At 37.4% G+C, this 15993-nt stretch overlaps 9 protein-coding genes across 9 annotated transcripts; 6 read left to right on the forward strand and 3 right to left on the reverse strand. All coding sequences in view use genetic code 12, as the record gives it.

Annotated features, from left to right (window-relative positions):
• Positions 1 to 207: 207 nt before the first annotated feature.
• On the forward strand, positions 208 to 1845 carry I9W82_002066 (uncharacterized protein; the record flags this gene model as incomplete). Its single annotated transcript, XM_067690881.1, has 1 exon — positions 208 to 1845. One exon carries the CDS (start codon positions 208 to 210, stop codon positions 1843 to 1845), a length of 1638 nt encoding a protein of 545 aa, XP_067549302.1.
• A 70-nt stretch (positions 1846 to 1915) lies between these two features.
• Positions 1916 to 3763, reverse strand: SPB4 (putative ATP-dependent RNA helicase; the record flags this gene model as incomplete). Its single annotated transcript, XM_067690882.1, has 1 exon — positions 1916 to 3763. The coding sequence occupies one exon, from the start codon at positions 3761 to 3763 to the stop codon at positions 1916 to 1918; it is 1848 nt and encodes a 615-aa protein (XP_067549303.1).
• Positions 3764 to 3917: 154 nt separating this feature from the next.
• On the forward strand, positions 3918 to 5189 carry I9W82_002068 (pseudouridine synthase; the record flags this gene model as incomplete). The annotated part of the gene is made up of 1 exon (XM_067690883.1): positions 3918 to 5189. One exon carries the CDS (start codon positions 3918 to 3920, stop codon positions 5187 to 5189), a length of 1272 nt encoding a protein of 423 aa, XP_067549304.1.
• Positions 5190 to 5227: 38 nt separating this feature from the next.
• Positions 5228 to 5959, reverse strand: VPS22 (ESCRT-II subunit protein; the record flags this gene model as incomplete). Its single annotated transcript, XM_067690884.1, has 1 exon — positions 5228 to 5959. One exon carries the CDS (start codon positions 5957 to 5959, stop codon positions 5228 to 5230), a length of 732 nt encoding a protein of 243 aa, XP_067549305.1.
• Positions 5960 to 6632: 673 nt separating this feature from the next.
• Positions 6633 to 8630, forward strand: I9W82_002070 (uncharacterized protein; the record flags this gene model as incomplete). The annotated part of the gene is made up of 1 exon (XM_067690886.1): positions 6633 to 8630. The coding sequence occupies one exon, from the start codon at positions 6633 to 6635 to the stop codon at positions 8628 to 8630; it is 1998 nt and encodes a 665-aa protein (XP_067549306.1).
• A 70-nt stretch (positions 8631 to 8700) lies between these two features.
• Positions 8701 to 9204, reverse strand: CTF8 (Ctf8p; the record flags this gene model as incomplete). The annotated part of the gene is made up of 1 exon (XM_067690887.1): positions 8701 to 9204. The coding sequence occupies one exon, from the start codon at positions 9202 to 9204 to the stop codon at positions 8701 to 8703; it is 504 nt and encodes a 167-aa protein (XP_067549307.1).
• A 591-nt stretch (positions 9205 to 9795) lies between these two features.
• On the forward strand, positions 9796 to 10615 carry I9W82_002072 (ADH1; the record flags this gene model as incomplete). Its single annotated transcript, XM_067690888.1, has 2 exons — positions 9796 to 10197; positions 10391 to 10615. The coding sequence occupies 2 exons, from the start codon at positions 9796 to 9798 to the stop codon at positions 10613 to 10615; spliced, it is 627 nt and encodes a 208-aa protein (XP_067549308.1).
• Positions 10616 to 12587: 1972 nt separating this feature from the next.
• Positions 12588 to 14063, forward strand: I9W82_002073 (uncharacterized protein; the record flags this gene model as incomplete). The annotated part of the gene is made up of 1 exon (XM_067690889.1): positions 12588 to 14063. One exon carries the CDS (start codon positions 12588 to 12590, stop codon positions 14061 to 14063), a length of 1476 nt encoding a protein of 491 aa, XP_067549309.1.
• A 198-nt stretch (positions 14064 to 14261) lies between these two features.
• On the forward strand, positions 14262 to 15831 carry I9W82_002074 (BUD23; the record flags this gene model as incomplete). The annotated part of the gene is made up of 2 exons (XM_067690890.1): positions 14262 to 15018; positions 15389 to 15831. The coding sequence occupies 2 exons, from the start codon at positions 14262 to 14264 to the stop codon at positions 15829 to 15831; spliced, it is 1200 nt and encodes a 399-aa protein (XP_067549310.1).
• Positions 15832 to 15993: the final 162 nt, after the last annotated feature.

Here is a 15993-nt window from a genome sequence, read left to right on the forward strand (position 1 = left end):
AACAGCAAAACCCACCCTTTTATTCACATCGCACTACTTTTTTACCCTTCTTTTTAAATTGAAATATAGGGACGCGTCGTCCTACCACTCATATTTCATCGTATATATTTTATAATTTGAACAGGTTACTAAATTTAAAAAGAAGTTCACATACTTTATCAATCAATCATCTTCTGTTGGTCTTCATAAGATATGTCAAACATACAAATGACGGTCGATAAGGAAGCACAATACGATAGACAATTGAGATTATGGGCCACTTCAGGACAACTGAATTTGGAAAGTAGTCATATTGCACTAATCAATGTTAGTGCTACTGGATGTGAAGTTTTGAAAAATTTAATCTTGCCAGGAATTGGCAAATACACCATTATTGATGACAGAGTGGTTACACAGGAACATTTATCATCAAATTTCTTTCTCAAGTTGAAAGATTTAGGTAAGAAATTGGCTCTGTGTGTCAAGACAAATTTAAATGAATTGAATGCTGATGCACGAGGATTTGCTATTGAAAAATCAGTTGAACAAGTGTTGGAGTATGATGCTGAATACAAGTTTTGGGATCAATTCCATTGTGTGATTGTTAGTAACTATACTCCCAAATTGCAACATTTGATTGATATTCTCTGGGATAAACACATTCCATTACTTATTGTTAATACTGTGGGATTCTATGGGTCATTAAATCTAATTGCAAATGAAACAACAGTTATTGAAACTCATGACCCTTCGAAATTGTTTGATTTAAGGATTGATCAACCATGGCCAGAGTTGCAACAGTATGCCGACTCGTTCCATTTGGATGAATTGAGCGATCAAGACCATGCTCATGTACCTTATATTGTCATTTTCATCAAGGCTTTACAATTTTGGAAACTTAGTCATGATGGTCAGCCACCATTAACGTATCACGAAAAAAAATCATTCAAGAATCTTATTGAATCAATGTCAAGAGATATCACTTTGGAAACTAATTTCATTGAGGCTGTACAGTCATGTCATCGAGCTTTTCAAAAGACTGAATTGCCTCAAAGTATAAAAACTTTGGTTGAATCAATTGACTCAAAACCATTAAATGATTCAACACCACTATTTTGGATTTATATTGCAGCATTGAGAGATTTCCTTAAACTAAACAATAATATCCTTCCCTTGCCAGGAAAACTACCTGATATGGCATCAGACACCAAAAACTATACAACTTTAGCAAATCTTTACCGAGACAAGGCCTTGAAAGACCAAATACTCTTCACAGAACAAGTTTACAAGATACTAAATCGACTTGGCAGAGCACGAGAAACGATAACTACTGAATCAATAGCTACATTTTGCAAAAATACCCAATTGTTATTTGTCACCACCGGTACAAAAGATTTAATTAACGACTCCATCTTGACGAATCTTGGGTCACCAAGCGGCTTACTAGAGTCAGCAGATACCGCCGCCGTTGCTTCTTCACCAGAGTCCGATATGATTTCCATCTACGTGGCGATTTTAACATTTAACGCCTACATTGAAGTGAATAAAGTACCGCCCACAATTGATGATTTTTACGAATTTGTCTCGATTTATCGATCCAAGATATTAAACCCAAACTCAGCTTCAGCTGCCTCTTCTTCTTCATTGACACCATCAACACCACCGAAAATCCATCCGTCAACATTGGAAGTTTTCAAAGAGATTCTAATGCACAATTCAACCAATTATCCAAATCTAAGTAGTGTCATGGGTGGTGTTGCTAGTCAAGAGATTTTGAAATTGACAACTGCTCAATATGTTCCCTTGGATAATTTATTTATATTTGATGGGATAAAATCAACCAGTGAGAGATTTAAAATACAGTAAATATAATGAACTACATATATGATTTATATGAAACCATTCTTGATAGCAGATTCTTTCTCTATTCCCCTCTCTATAAATCATCAAATGAACCTTGCATGGTCAGACTCTTTGCCTTTTTCGATTGTCGAATCAAGTCCTTCCAATCTTGTTGCGTTTGTTCATCTTCCTCATCATCTTTTTCCATCAATTGTTTTTCAATAGCTTCACGCTTCCGCTTCATTTTCGCTTTTCTTTCCTGTTTAGTCTCCTTATGATCCGTTTTGCTCGACCAAGCTTCATTTTTAATCTTTAATTCCTTCCGCTTCTTGGCATTGGCAATTTTCAACTCTTTATCACGTTGTAAATTTTCCAATCTTGACTTCTCTTGTAACTTATCAGCATAGGCATAAGTATCCATATCTATAGGTTCACCCAACCACCCATCTTGTGGCATAAGTGAATTATCAATATATTTCGTCTCTGGCATCTTGGGTAATCTTAACAACCCATACATTTTCGCAATTGCCAAGTAGTCAAGTGTGGCCAATCGGAAAATCAGACTGGCTATATGTTTAGAATAATATCGAATGAATCCAACATATGACTTGACTGCGAGCTCATGGCGGGCCCGATCAGCAAGCATATATTTGCGAAGTCGTTTTTGGAAAGTATCGTGACTTGTTGATTCAGGAGGATCAAGTTTAGTCATAAATACATTCTTGACTTCCATGAATCCAATATAATCCTCTTCCTGTGTTCCATCATTCAACATTACTATAGCCCTACCTGCTCTGTTGGCTCTTCCTGTACGTCCACATCGGTGTAGGAATACACTAGGATCAGTTGGTGGGTCCAACTGCACTACCAAATCCACTTCTGGTACATCGATACCACGAGCAGCAACATCAGTAGTCATCAACACGTATTTAGTATTGGTTTCATCACCATTTATAAATTTCTCCAATGTGTTTAATCTAGCTTTAGTATTCAACTGTCCGTGTAGTGAGAAAAACTGCAAATTCGAATCCTCTTCACTAATCAACTTGGTGAATATTTGATAAAAATGCTTGACTGAAGTACATGTAGGGAAATAAACAATCACTTTTTTGAAATCGTAATCACGTAGTATTGTCAATAACGTAGTGAGCTTAAACTCTGGTTGCAACATCATATATGATAATTGTAACGACGTTGGGGCATTTTGCTGCTCACCAAGGAAATTCTTGGTTTTAACTTGCACCTTGACTGGGTTGTTCATACCAGTTTTGAATATCGTATCACCTGCAGATGATATTGTTGCTGAGAATAAACCAGTTCGACGTTGCTTGGGCAACTTCTTTAAAATACTAACCACATCCATCTCAAATGAAAAATCCAACAATTTATCTGCTTCATCCAAGATGACAATTTCCAAACTTGATGTCTTTACGATGGGGGATGTCGTCAAAAAGTCTAATAATCGACCAGGTGTAGCAATGAGAATCTGAGTTTGATTATCTTGAAACTTTTCAAGATCCTCACGTACATTACCTAGCGAGCCCACCAACAACTGCGTCTTTATCCTTGGAGTTAGCTCCTCAGGTAAATACTCCAATACACGATCAAACACCATTTGTATCTGTTTAGCTAATTCTCTAGTTGGAGATATGACAATACTCAAAATATGATTTCGCTTCAAAGGCTCCACTTTGCCCTCTTCATCTGGTGTGTACAATCTCTTTGATATCTTTTCCAACACCGGTATAGCAAACGCTAATGTCTTTCCTGATCCAGTGACAGCTTCAACGATTACATCTTTATTACCACAAAGTAAAGGGATGGTGGATGCTTGGACGGGTGTCATTGTTGGGTAGCCTAGTGATAGTAGAGCATCCTTGAGCCATGGGTATAGGTCGTATCGTAAGTTCTCCCATTCAAGGGAACCTGTTTGTGATTTCATAATGGGATAAAGCAGGAGATTGGAATGGTATAAGATAAGATGAGGTTTGTGATGAGATTGGAAAAAAATTGAAAATTTGAAATCCTTGTCTCAAGTAAGCGAGTTTATGTTTAGGAGCATAGCGATTCGATGGTTCATGAAAAGATCTTATAGAATGTTAAATACTACTGCTACTACTGCCAACACAATGCTGTCTCAAACTACAGACTACTCGTCATGGACTAAAGAGGATTTAATCTTCAAGATCACAGAATTGGAAAACCAAACACAACCAACTCCAACAACTCCAGCACCAACTACCACACCAAAGATCAAACAGAAACTGAAGAAGCAAAAACAGTTTGACTGGAGTAAACACAACCTACGCTTTGTGGCGTTGCGATTTGCGTACTTGGGTTGGAACTACAATGGACTTGCATACCAATTTGAGCCAACACCATTACCAACCGTTGAAGAAACCATATTGAAAACCTTGTCCAAAATAAAACTCATTCCTGAACCTATAGATCAAGTGGATTTCTCCAGATGTGGAAGAACAGATAAGGGAGTCAGTGCAATGAACCAAGTAATTTCAATCAAACTTCGATCAAACTTGACTCCCGAAGAACAACAAGATTCGGCTAATGATGACAAAGAGATTGATTATTTAACAATTATTAATGCCAATTTACCAAGTGATATCAAAATTCATTCTATATGTCTACATCCTCCATCTGATTTCGATGCTAGATTCAGCTGCAAAAATCGTCATTATCGATACTTGTTCAAAGCTTCAAATTTGGATATTGATGCCATGAATAAAGCAGCTGAGTATTATCAAGGACAACATGATTTTCGAAATTTTTGTAAATTGGATGGATCAAAACAAATAACCAATTTCGAACGGTTTATATACAGTTCGAAAATCCTTCATTTGGAAAATGACTTGTATTGTTTTGACTTGATTGGAACTGCATTCCTTTGGCATCAAGTTAGGTGCATGGTTGCTGTCTTGTTCTTGGTTGGACAGCATTTAGAGAAACCGGAAATTGTTACTGATTTAATGGATATTTCAAAGTACCCCACCAAGCCTCAGTATGAAATGGCCAATGATATACCACTTGTGTTGTACGATTGCGAATTCCCGCCTATGGACTGGAAACAATTTGACAATGAATATAAATTTAATCGAATCATGAATGGATTCAAAGGTATGTGCTATGATTTGAACATCAAAACTAAGATGCTGAGTATCATGGAAGACCTTGTATTTAAGAACCATTCCAAGACAGCTTCAGCAGTCAACACAGTGCCACTTGGTGATGGAGTAGGACGTGCTTTTGCCAAGTATGTACCATTAGCAAACCGAGAACGAACTGATAGTTATGAAATCATCAATGCTCGATGGATGTCGAAAAAGGAATCCAAAAGGAACAAAGAGGAGTAGTATAGACTTTATAGATAGATTAGCAGAACCACTCTTTCCTAATGAGATATCCAAGATGGTTCCCAGTACTGCCACTCATCTTCACCTTGTTCATCAACCCACAAAATCCCATTCATAATCATTTCATCAATTACACTTTTAATTCTGATTTTATCCCAGCCATAATTGTCTCTAATTAGCCCCATGGTAACATACCCACCCGTGAAACTGCACAATTCATAAATCTTTAATTGATCACTAGATAAATTTTCAATCGATGAAAATTTCAACCATGATTCGTTGTTGATAACAATCAATTCATAATTCTTACCCATTGAATTCAAAATAGTAATTGCTTGTTCAATTTGTTTTATAGTTGCATCTATTGTCAAATCTGACGTAGTGTCATTCAAGATTGACTGCAATTCTCGTATTGAAATCAACCCACCATTCAAGTCTCGAGTCTCTTGGCATATTTCCACAATTTTAACTGATAGGCCAGTAATAAAGTTACTTGCATCACGTTTGCTGCTGCTGCCGCTGCCGCTACTTGTCATTTTGGAATTGGAGTAAATTAGCAAATCCAAAGGATCCATGCCAATCAGTTGTGAAATCTGATTGAATTTGGACCGAAATTCACCATTGCTCTTGATCTCGTGGCTATGTTCATTGACAAAGTTGATTAGAGCAGAGCGGAAAACTTGTAGCTGCGTTAAGAGTTGTTCAGAGTGTTGTTGGTTTAAGCGCTGTCCTAGTTGTTGATATGCATCTCTATCTGACAGTGGATCCATTTGAAGAACTGTTCAAGGCTAAATCATCTATTGATCTGCTTATTTTTATTTTTTTTTTTTTTTCTTTCTCTCCGGCGTTAACTCCACTGTGTGTGAGATGATTATCAACACAATCTACGTGTATAAACCGTTTGGACTACGACGCCTAAAGGTGCCATCACTGTCTACTCAGCTTATCATGTGTAAGCAAGAGAAGGATTTCGAAGTGGTGGGTTTAGAGGGAGCGGAGGCTTTTAGTGTGAAGGATATTTGGCGGCTAATTTATCTTTTTGTCGCAGAAAGAATCGACCCATAATTTGAAGAGCACCGTACAACGGTAGTTTCTTCCTTTATACACGTTAGTCTTCTTCTGTATATCTCACCCGTTTACGTGAACAATGGACTGCTCCTACACCTCGGTTATTCTTTCTTCTGTGCATATCTTTTTTACAGTTTTTGAACAGATATATACCCGACGTGCCGATTACCCAAAAATTATAATAAGAGTGTGGGTGGGTTCCATAGTGGAGTAATTAGAAAAATCATAAGCGGATTTATTACAATTCTTTTAAATTTTCAACCAAAACCAAACCAAAACTATAAATCTTTTCTTCCTTATATAACCAAAAGAAAAGGGAAAACAGCATTCTACTTTTACCCCAACTACTTAACACCATCAACAAAGTCTTCCTTTATGACAGAATCACGCAAACCAGTGGATAAAAAATATAGTCCACCTGTGCCACGTGAAGTGAAGGTCAGGTTTGGCAAAGGCGTCACTGGTACTATTGCCATTCCTCACGCTATGGATGCAGAAAACCCATTTGAACAAGATTTAGCGCCAGTCACTCATAAAGCGGCACTTATCTTACATGGTCAAGGTGGTCACAGAAACTATTGTTATCAAAGACATTTGGCACATAGATTAGCTAATGACTTGGGGATTTTCAGTTTGAGAATTGATTTCAGAGGATGTGGTGACTCTGCTGATAATGAAGATAAATTGGAAGGGAGAGCTTTGACTCAAGATATTGATGATATTCAAGCTGCTGCTGAATTCATTCGCGATGGGAAATTGAATGGCATAGGTATTGACCTTACATTGAGCTCAGTTATTGCTCATTCAAGAGGTGGAGTAGCCATGTTTCTTTGGGCTATGAAGCAAGACGAGTTGTTGAAAAAAGGTGATCCAAGAGCTATTATTGTGCCAAACTTGGTCAATTGCGCTGCTAGATACACATCCAAAACTGTGTTGGAAAGATACAGTGATTTTGGCAAGCTTGATTATATGCCGGGTATACTAAACTTCAGATATGGTAAATATGTCCCCACTGATTTATCAGCAAGAGAAATCATTTCCTTGTCAAAGCCAGATTTGGGTAAATTGAGTGAATTATCACGCGATTTTGCCGTGATGAGTATTTATGGATTAGAAGACCAAATCATTCCTAAATATGACTCGGCAAATTTTGCCAATGCTTTGAACCGAGGACCTAAATCGCATGTATTGAAATTGATTCCTGATGCAGATCACAATTTTTATGGTCACGATAAAATTCAACCTGATGATCATTTCGATGAAGTTAATCCTCTTAATCTACCATTGAAAGGTGACAGGGTTAACTTTAACTTTCTCGTTGTTGATTACATTATTCAATACCTTTCACCTGAAGAAGAATTGGATAGGTTTTTGCAATCTACTAAAGTGTTGGGTAGAGTTCCTCGTTGGAAACATGTTGAAGGAGTGAGCAACTTTAGAGACATTGGAGGATGGAGAATACTTAAGCCAACTTTTGAGTTAAATAAAGCATCAAAGGCTACTTCATCTAATGATGTTAATGTAAACTACTACGTCAAGCCAAACTTGGCATTCAGATGTGCCAACGTTGCTGGTATGACTGAAAATGGTATGCAACAACTCAAAAGACTTGGTATCAAAGCAGTGTTTGATTTGCGTTCTGATGGAGAAGTGGCCAAGGATGGATTTCCTCAAGGATTGGAAAAGTATGGCGTCAAGAGAATTCACGCCCCGGTATATTCCAATGATGACTACTCTCCACAAGCAATTGCCATAAGATACACCAATTTGATGACTTCTTGGTCAACTTATGTCCATGTTTACGAAGACATGTTGGAATTTGGCATTGGGTCATTTAAAACTATTTTCCAATACATTTTACATGAAAATCAACCATTTTTGTTCCATTGTACTGCTGGAAAAGATCGTACTGGTGTTTTAGGAATGTTGTTTTTATTATTAGCCGGAGTTGATAAAGATACGATTGGTAAAGAGTATGAGTTGACTACAATTGGATTGAGACCCGATCACCCTGTCCTCAAAAGTGGGTTTGTGGAAGCCGTGGCAAAGTTGAAGGAGAAAATGAGTGCAAATACTGAAGACAGCTCATCGGCTGCTGACATTGAACAGATGATTTCTCGTGGTAGACGTAACTGGAGTCTTTTGGAAGATGGGTTCAATAATTTGGTTAGTTCTCGATATGAAGCTATGTTGGCTACAATTGCTTCTTTCCATGAAAAGTATGGTAACATTGTTCGCTACATGAATGAGAAATTGGGTTTCAGTCATGATGAGATTAGACAAATTTATGAAAATATTGTTATTGATGATTTTGACGACTATGGATTTGATATTAATACCAATGTTCAATGGGACCATCGTTCCAAATTCTAAAATCTCAAGTACTAATACTTTGTATATTATTTTGATAGATAGATATATAAGAAGCACTCCTTTTATTATTTTACATAATAGGCAATGGACGTTGTTTAAAGATCATTTTAGCTCGTACTATATCAATCATTTGAATATTTTGGTTTACCTCTCTGTCGATGTCCATATCCACATCGCCATCCCCACTTGACACCTCTTTGTTCACTGGTATTTTCAACACACCCAATGGGATATCCAACTTTACCACATTCCCAATCAACCGCTGACTTTTGCCAATAAATAACGTCACCTTCAGTTGATCCTTACTGTCAAATTGTAGATGTCCAAACTTTACTGCATCGTATATATCATCCACAGTAACAAAGTTCTTCATTTTTTCTTGATCTAGTGGCAGTAATTGATCCAATGGTATATCAGGCTTGGTGTGAGGTAGATTTAACTCACCTTGTATTTCAAGTAGAGCAAGTCCATATGGTGTAGTGATTAGATTGGGTGAGGAGGAGTTTCTGTCATTAGACTTTTCTTGCGATAGTAGTTGATGTACCGCTGAGCAGTCTATCTTTGCTGTAGGCATACTGATGATGGTAAAGGACGTGATGGGTTTATGTCAATGAAAATTTGAAAAGAGTTGAAGCGCGTCTCTACAAAAGCTGAGTCTTACACAGAAAATCTTCAAAGTTTTAAAGAATCGGATCTGGATGCAGAAAGGACCCGATATCTCTAATACACATTCAACTCCAATCTACTTAAAAGCGAAAGCTTAAAAAATGTACTATCCATCGTATGATTTTGATAGGGACGGAATTTTCACCCATTAAAATGGAGACGCGCAAAAGACTTCCCGTTCTTGCTGCTTTATATGGACTGCTGTGACCCCTTCCCCTCTCATCAAGTGCCCTTTTAAACTAAAGTCAGTCGCTTGGATTGTGTGCTTAGTAATTCCGCAGAAATATGCTTTTTTAAATTCTCTTTCCACCAAAAAGCTCCGCTAGGCTAATACCCCACAAAAAAAGCAAGGACTAGATAACTATAAATGAATGCAATGTGCCCATGGAGGTGAGTGTCAGGCCGGCTGAAGCTACTCATAAATCACTCAAAGAATGTCTGTTAAAATCCCTCGTACCCAAAAAGCTATCGTTGTTGACTACGCCAATGCACCGTTACAATGCAAGGAGATTCCAGTTCCTCAAATCAATCCAATGAAATTTTAGTCAATATCAAGTACTCCGGAGTCTGCCATAGTGATTACCATGCATGGAAAGACGACTGGCATGAATCGCGCTTGAAACGTCCACTTATTCTTGGTCATGAAGAAGCCGGGGTTGTTGTAGCCATGGGAGAGAATGTAAAGGGATGGGAAATTGGTGATTATGTTGGTGTTAAGTTGCTCAATTCCACTTGTATGAATTGTGATTTTTGTCGACAAGGACGTGAAATTGCCTGCATGTTTCAGACTTTGAATGGAGTTACTGAAGACGGTTCATTCCAGCAATATTGTGCTACTGATGCAATTCAAGCGGCTAAATTACCTAGGTCAATTGATTTGAAGTCTGTGGGGACCAATCTTGTGTGCTGGGATTACAGTCTATACTGGTCTCAAAGCTTCAGAAGCTAAGCCTGGGCAATGGGTAGTGATTTCTGGCGCTGGTGGCGGTTTAGGTTCATTAGCAGTTCAGTATGCCAAGTGTTTAGGATTACGAGTTATCGGAATCGATGGAGGTCAAGGAAAGGAGCAGTTTGTTAAAGACTTGTGAGCAGAGGTGTTTATTGATTTCCAAAACGTAAAAGATGTTGCTAAAGAAATCATGCAAGTCACCAATGGTGGTGCTCAAGCTGCGTTGAATGTAACCAGCTCAGAAGCCTCTGTTCAACAAAGTGTCTCATATGTGAAGCCTTTTGGAACAGTTATCCTCATTGGATTACCTCCTCAAGCAAAACTTCATCTTGATATCATGAGCACTGTTGCTCAGTCAAGTTACCGTTAGGGGCTCGTATGTTGGTACCAGATGGGACACCACCGAAGCTGTTGATTTCTTTGCAAGAGGATTGATCAAATGTCCTATCAAAGTCGTAGGAATGAGTGAAGTGGGAACAGTGTTTCAAGAAATGTCAGAGGGAAAGATTTTAGGTAGATACGTTCTTGACATGTCATGATGAGTCATCCGTGGCATTCAACGTATGATGATTCCTCGGTAAAATTCAGGTACAAGTTGGTTTATCCGCGTTGACGGATAATGGTAACAATATCAAAGTCCGTAGTTTTACAAAATTTTATGAAATAGTGCATTATTTTTAACCCTCTATACATTAATTCCGTCGTTTGCTTGTTTTTGTGTGTGTTTTAATCTGCATGTTAAATTACATTTCTGATTTAGGAAATAATGTACCTTACCCAACAGAAAAAGGTACTCCATACGAAGCGACTCTAGTGTTGAGTATACCAGGAGAGAGTGCACAATGCATTTTTTTTGATACTGAAGATGACTGAAAGGATATATTTGCTTCGATGCATAAAAATGCTTTAAGCGCTTGATTTTGAAGAAACGTTTGATATTTAACGATGAGCCGCTCTATACGTGAAAGAGAAAAAAGGCAACAAAACTCAAACTTTAAATCAAGAAAGCATTGTGTACCAACTGTTATTGTCTATCACTAAAGGGTGGTGGCTTTTTCGAAATGGTTCCTTTGTTGAGTCGTTAAATCCGCTATAGTCTACTACTACTCATAACCGTTTTAAAGCAAACAATGTGACGTTGGTCTAGCTCGTGCAGCAATAAATGCAGAATATAAATTACTGTATACAGTAACACATGCACTCTGCCCAGCTTTGTTAACAACACTCGGTAAAGCAAGGCATTCTTGATGGCAACAGATCCCTAGTGTGATACAGCGGGACTGAGTGTACTATCGTAATTGGCTCCAAAACCCCTCCGATCATATCCATATTACGGAAAAAGGTTGGCCTCTTTTATCTTTTTTTTTTTTTTTTACTCTCCCATAACTTTATTGTTGTTGCACAAAAAAAAGAGTGCTTTTATTATTCTTCTGATTTTGTGTTTTATTATATACACTTTCCTAATTAGGCATAGTCATAATCAAATGAGTAAAAACCCTTTTTCTTTTTTTTTTTTTCACAATGGGCATTTAGCAATAACCATCCTTAATGAAGCCTAATCAGTCAGGAAATAGATTACCGATTGTTGGGTAAGCTAAAATTAGAAATCATTCGATCCTGTGTTTTATTCTCATTGTTTCTTTCTAAGCGCCTGATCCTAGCAAACATCTAATGAGATCTCATTAAGCTTAAACTGTAAACTCAGTAATATAGTGAGATCCATCTTTTAAGGTTTGAATCAGACACAAGGTCCCATCAAGCTTAAACACATCATAGTCTTGTGTATTATCTTCTTTCTCTTTCTCTTTTCGTGAAGACATAGGAAAAGAATGTGGCATATACATTAAAGCCGCTTTTTCATCAAAACAGTTGTTGTATTTTGTGTGGTATTGTCGAAAGAAAAAAAATATGTCATTGTTTTTATATTTTTGTCATTGCTATACTTTGTGTATGTAGAATGTATTAAAATTTCTTATTTTGGTTATATGAATATAGCGGAATTTGGAGAAATCATCACCAAAAAAGAAAAGTATTGCACAAACCACAACTCATGCATAAACATACAGATGGACTTTTTCTTTTCTTTTATTTTCTTTTTATTATTTGACAGAACACTTTCCTTTAAATACTTTAGTACATTCCCATTAAAGAAAATTATCAGAGGATTAGCCAGCTATCAAGGGCTTTTTCATTTCTTTCTCGTTGTTTGATTCTTTAATACTTTATTTTTGCTAAATCACCCGGATACCTCAACCACCCTACCAATACCCCACCTCCCCCATACCAGATAAACCTTACTGCAACTACTATTTTGAAGTTCCTCATACATTTTCCGTGAAGATATGACTGTCAATATCCACGTGTATACACCCATCTATGGGCTTATGCAACTTCTTACATATCAAAACAACAATCCTGATCTTGCAACTGGGTCCCAGATTCTATCACATCAAGCAAGAAACTTGGTCGGTAATAGAATTTCCCCAATATTGCTTGATTATTCGACCATGAACCAATACAATTTATTTGGTAATTATGCCATGCCTAGTGATTTTGGTCCATCAATTGCATTTACTGTCTTGTATGCCATAATTTCCCTTATGCACATTGGAATTTTTGCAATTAATTTCTCAAGGGGACATTATTTCTGGCCAGGTCTTGGATTCATTTTCTATTCCCTTTGCCGTGTTATTGGGTTTGCCCTTCGAATTGTGTGGACTTATGATATTTCCATATCGCAAATTGGTATACCTAGTGAAGTATTTTTGATTTTGCCCCAGGTTTTATTAACCAGTTTTAATTTGATTTTGGCACAACGTATCTTTACTTGGAGACATCCTGTTGGTGGTTCAAGAAAATTGTTTTGGGGATTTATGTTAGGTTTGTATGCAATCGTCTGTGGAGTTATTGCCATGACCATTGTGACTGCGGCTGGATTGCAAGTGTTTTTATTGTCACATAAAAATTATCTTAATTATGTCAGATGTATTCAAGCAACATCAATTTTGATCATCCTTTACTCATTGACTTCGATGTCTTTGATTGGGTTGGCGTATTTTTTCAAACCAACCAGGAAAGATGAAAATTTGTACACTTATCAACCATGGTGGATCAGATCATTTAAACCATTTTATTTCGTTAGAAAAGGTGAGCCACAAGAAGCAGGAGCTAGTTTTTTGAAAAGAAACCATAACCATCGTTATGCCATCAGAGTTATTGCTGCTACTCATCACCACTATAATACAGTCAAGGGTTTAAACAACGAGCGTGGTGATTTGACTCATAACGTATCATTGATGATCTTGGCAGTGACTACATTGCTTATCTTTATATCCTCAGTCTTGAGAGCAGTTGTGTGTTTCCAAGCTAGACCTGTCTACGATAAGTCACCTGTTGGCTCAGCAGCAATGATGTATGTATTCTGGGGTGGTTTGGAAATATTGATTAATTTGCTTTACGTGTTTGGAAGAGTAGATTTACGATTCTACAGACCTGACAGATTGCCTAAATCAGTTAGACAAATTGTCACTGCTGAACAATCATTATATCCATCCGAAATTGAAAGTGATGAAGAGGTCAAGTCTAGTGGAGAAGGAAAAGATTACTCACATGAAGGGTCAAGTGTAGGTGAAGATGGAATGGATGACTTTAATTTTGGAAGCACCAAGAGAAATTCATTTGAAGATGAAGATGATGATGACTCTGAGGGATTTGACTTTACAGGAAACCACCAATTCGCCCCAAGTCATGATCATAAGAGAAAACTACCATATCCACATGATGATAAGCTGGATGTTGAATCTGAATTCCATTTCTAAGCATGCATGCTTTAAAATATTCACTTCTATAAGTACGTTGTAAGTTTAATAGGGAATAAAAGTACCATTTATCTTGAAACATTTGTTGTAAAGCGCAATGATCCCATCTCTCACCACGAAAAAAAAAAAAAAAATAAAAAATGTTATTACTGAGAGTCATCATCACTTCTTTCAATTCTCCAGCACATATTCCATACAATGTCCAGACCAGAGGAGTTAGCTCCACCAGAAATATTCTACAATGATACAGAATCATTCAAATACACTTCGTCAACACGTGTGCAACACATACAAGCCAAGATGACATTACGTGCATTAGAGCTTCTCAATTTGGAAAAAGAAGCACCACAGTTTATACTTGATCTAGGTTGTGGTTCAGGTTTATCAGGCGAGATTTTGACTGAAGAAGGCTATGACTGGGTGGGGATGGATATATCACCAAGTATGTTGGCAACAGCTCTAGATCGAGACGTTGGAGGAGACTTGTTCTTGGCTGATTTGGGTAATGGAGTACCGTTCCGTGCCGGTACTTTTGATGCAGCTATATCCATATCAGCAATACAATGGCTATGTAACGCCGATTCTGCCAATGTTGACCCAAAGAGGAGATTATTGTTATTTTTCAATACATTGTATGCATCATTGAAACGTGGTGGCAAGTTTGTTGCTCAATTTTATCCCATGAATGATTCACAAACTGAAAGTATAATGAGTGCGGCAAAGTTGGCTGGTTTTGGTGGTGGGTTGATTATAGATGATCCAGAACTGAAACGTCACAAGAAATACTATTTGGTTTTAACTGCGGGATTAGCTGAACGTAGTATAAATTTGAAAGGAGCTGAGATGGAAGCACCCGATGAAAAGAGTCTGAAATTGAATAGGAAAAAGAGGAAATTGATGGAGACTAGGAAAGAGTATATCAATAGAAAGAAGGACACAATGAGAAAGAGGGGTCGTATGGTTGCTGAGGATTCTAAATTCACTGGTCGTAAGAGAAAACCACGTTTTTAGGAGAGCTAATGAGTGGATTAAGTATACTTAATGTAATTGTCATAGTTTTTTTCAAAGATGTGTAGAACCAACCTCTTTACTCTCTTCACTCTCTGCAAAATTGATGGAAAAAAAAAAAAAATTATGAAAAAAATTCACCAAGCAGTCAACAGCATCAAAACTTTACTCACACAAACCATGTTTGGTTCCATATCTCGATCGCTAGGTATAAATACCTGCCGCGTTTCCCCATCAAGAGCCTTCCACTACTTAAGAAAGCGTATGTAACTGCACACAGCAAAGTCATTCGGCATAGCATACTAACCTTCAACTAGCATTACCAACCGTTTACGAACCCCTTCCACCTAAAAGACAAGGCGAAAATGTAATGACATACATCCACAAACAATTACTTGCAAAACATGATCCAACAGGCAAAAGACGTGACTTGCTCAACTACGAAACCGGCTTACGAGCAGGCGACATCATCAAAGTCACCTATTTGGATCGATCAGACGTCACTGGTAGAATCATTGCCATCAAGAGAGGTCAACGTAACTTGGGATCTAATATCTTGCTCAGAACGAAATTGAATCGTGTTGGATCAGAAATTAGAATCCCGGTGTATAACCCAAAGATTAGAAATATTGAGGTGCTTTATAAACCAAATGTTTATATGCCTAGGGCTGCTCATTATTATATCAGGGAGTCGAGAAGAGATGTTGATGATGTTGAAGCTTTTGTAAGGCGTCAAAATGGTGAAAAGAAGAAACATTGAGGGTAGTACATGTACATAGTGGAATGAGGATTGCAAACGTCTTTTTATGTTATTGTAGTAGGCTATTTAGTCTATTTGTAAGTTCGGAACTGAATTTGTCTCTAAATGAAGGACTCAAATCTTGCATCATTGCTTCAAAAGTCTCATAATGATGAATTGAAA

This window comes from Candida metapsilosis, assembly GCF_017655625.1.
Source record: "Candida metapsilosis strain BP57 chromosome Unknown scaffold2, whole genome shotgun sequence".
Lineage (NCBI taxonomy): Eukaryota > Fungi > Ascomycota > Pichiomycetes > Serinales > Debaryomycetaceae > Lodderomyces > Lodderomyces metapsilosis.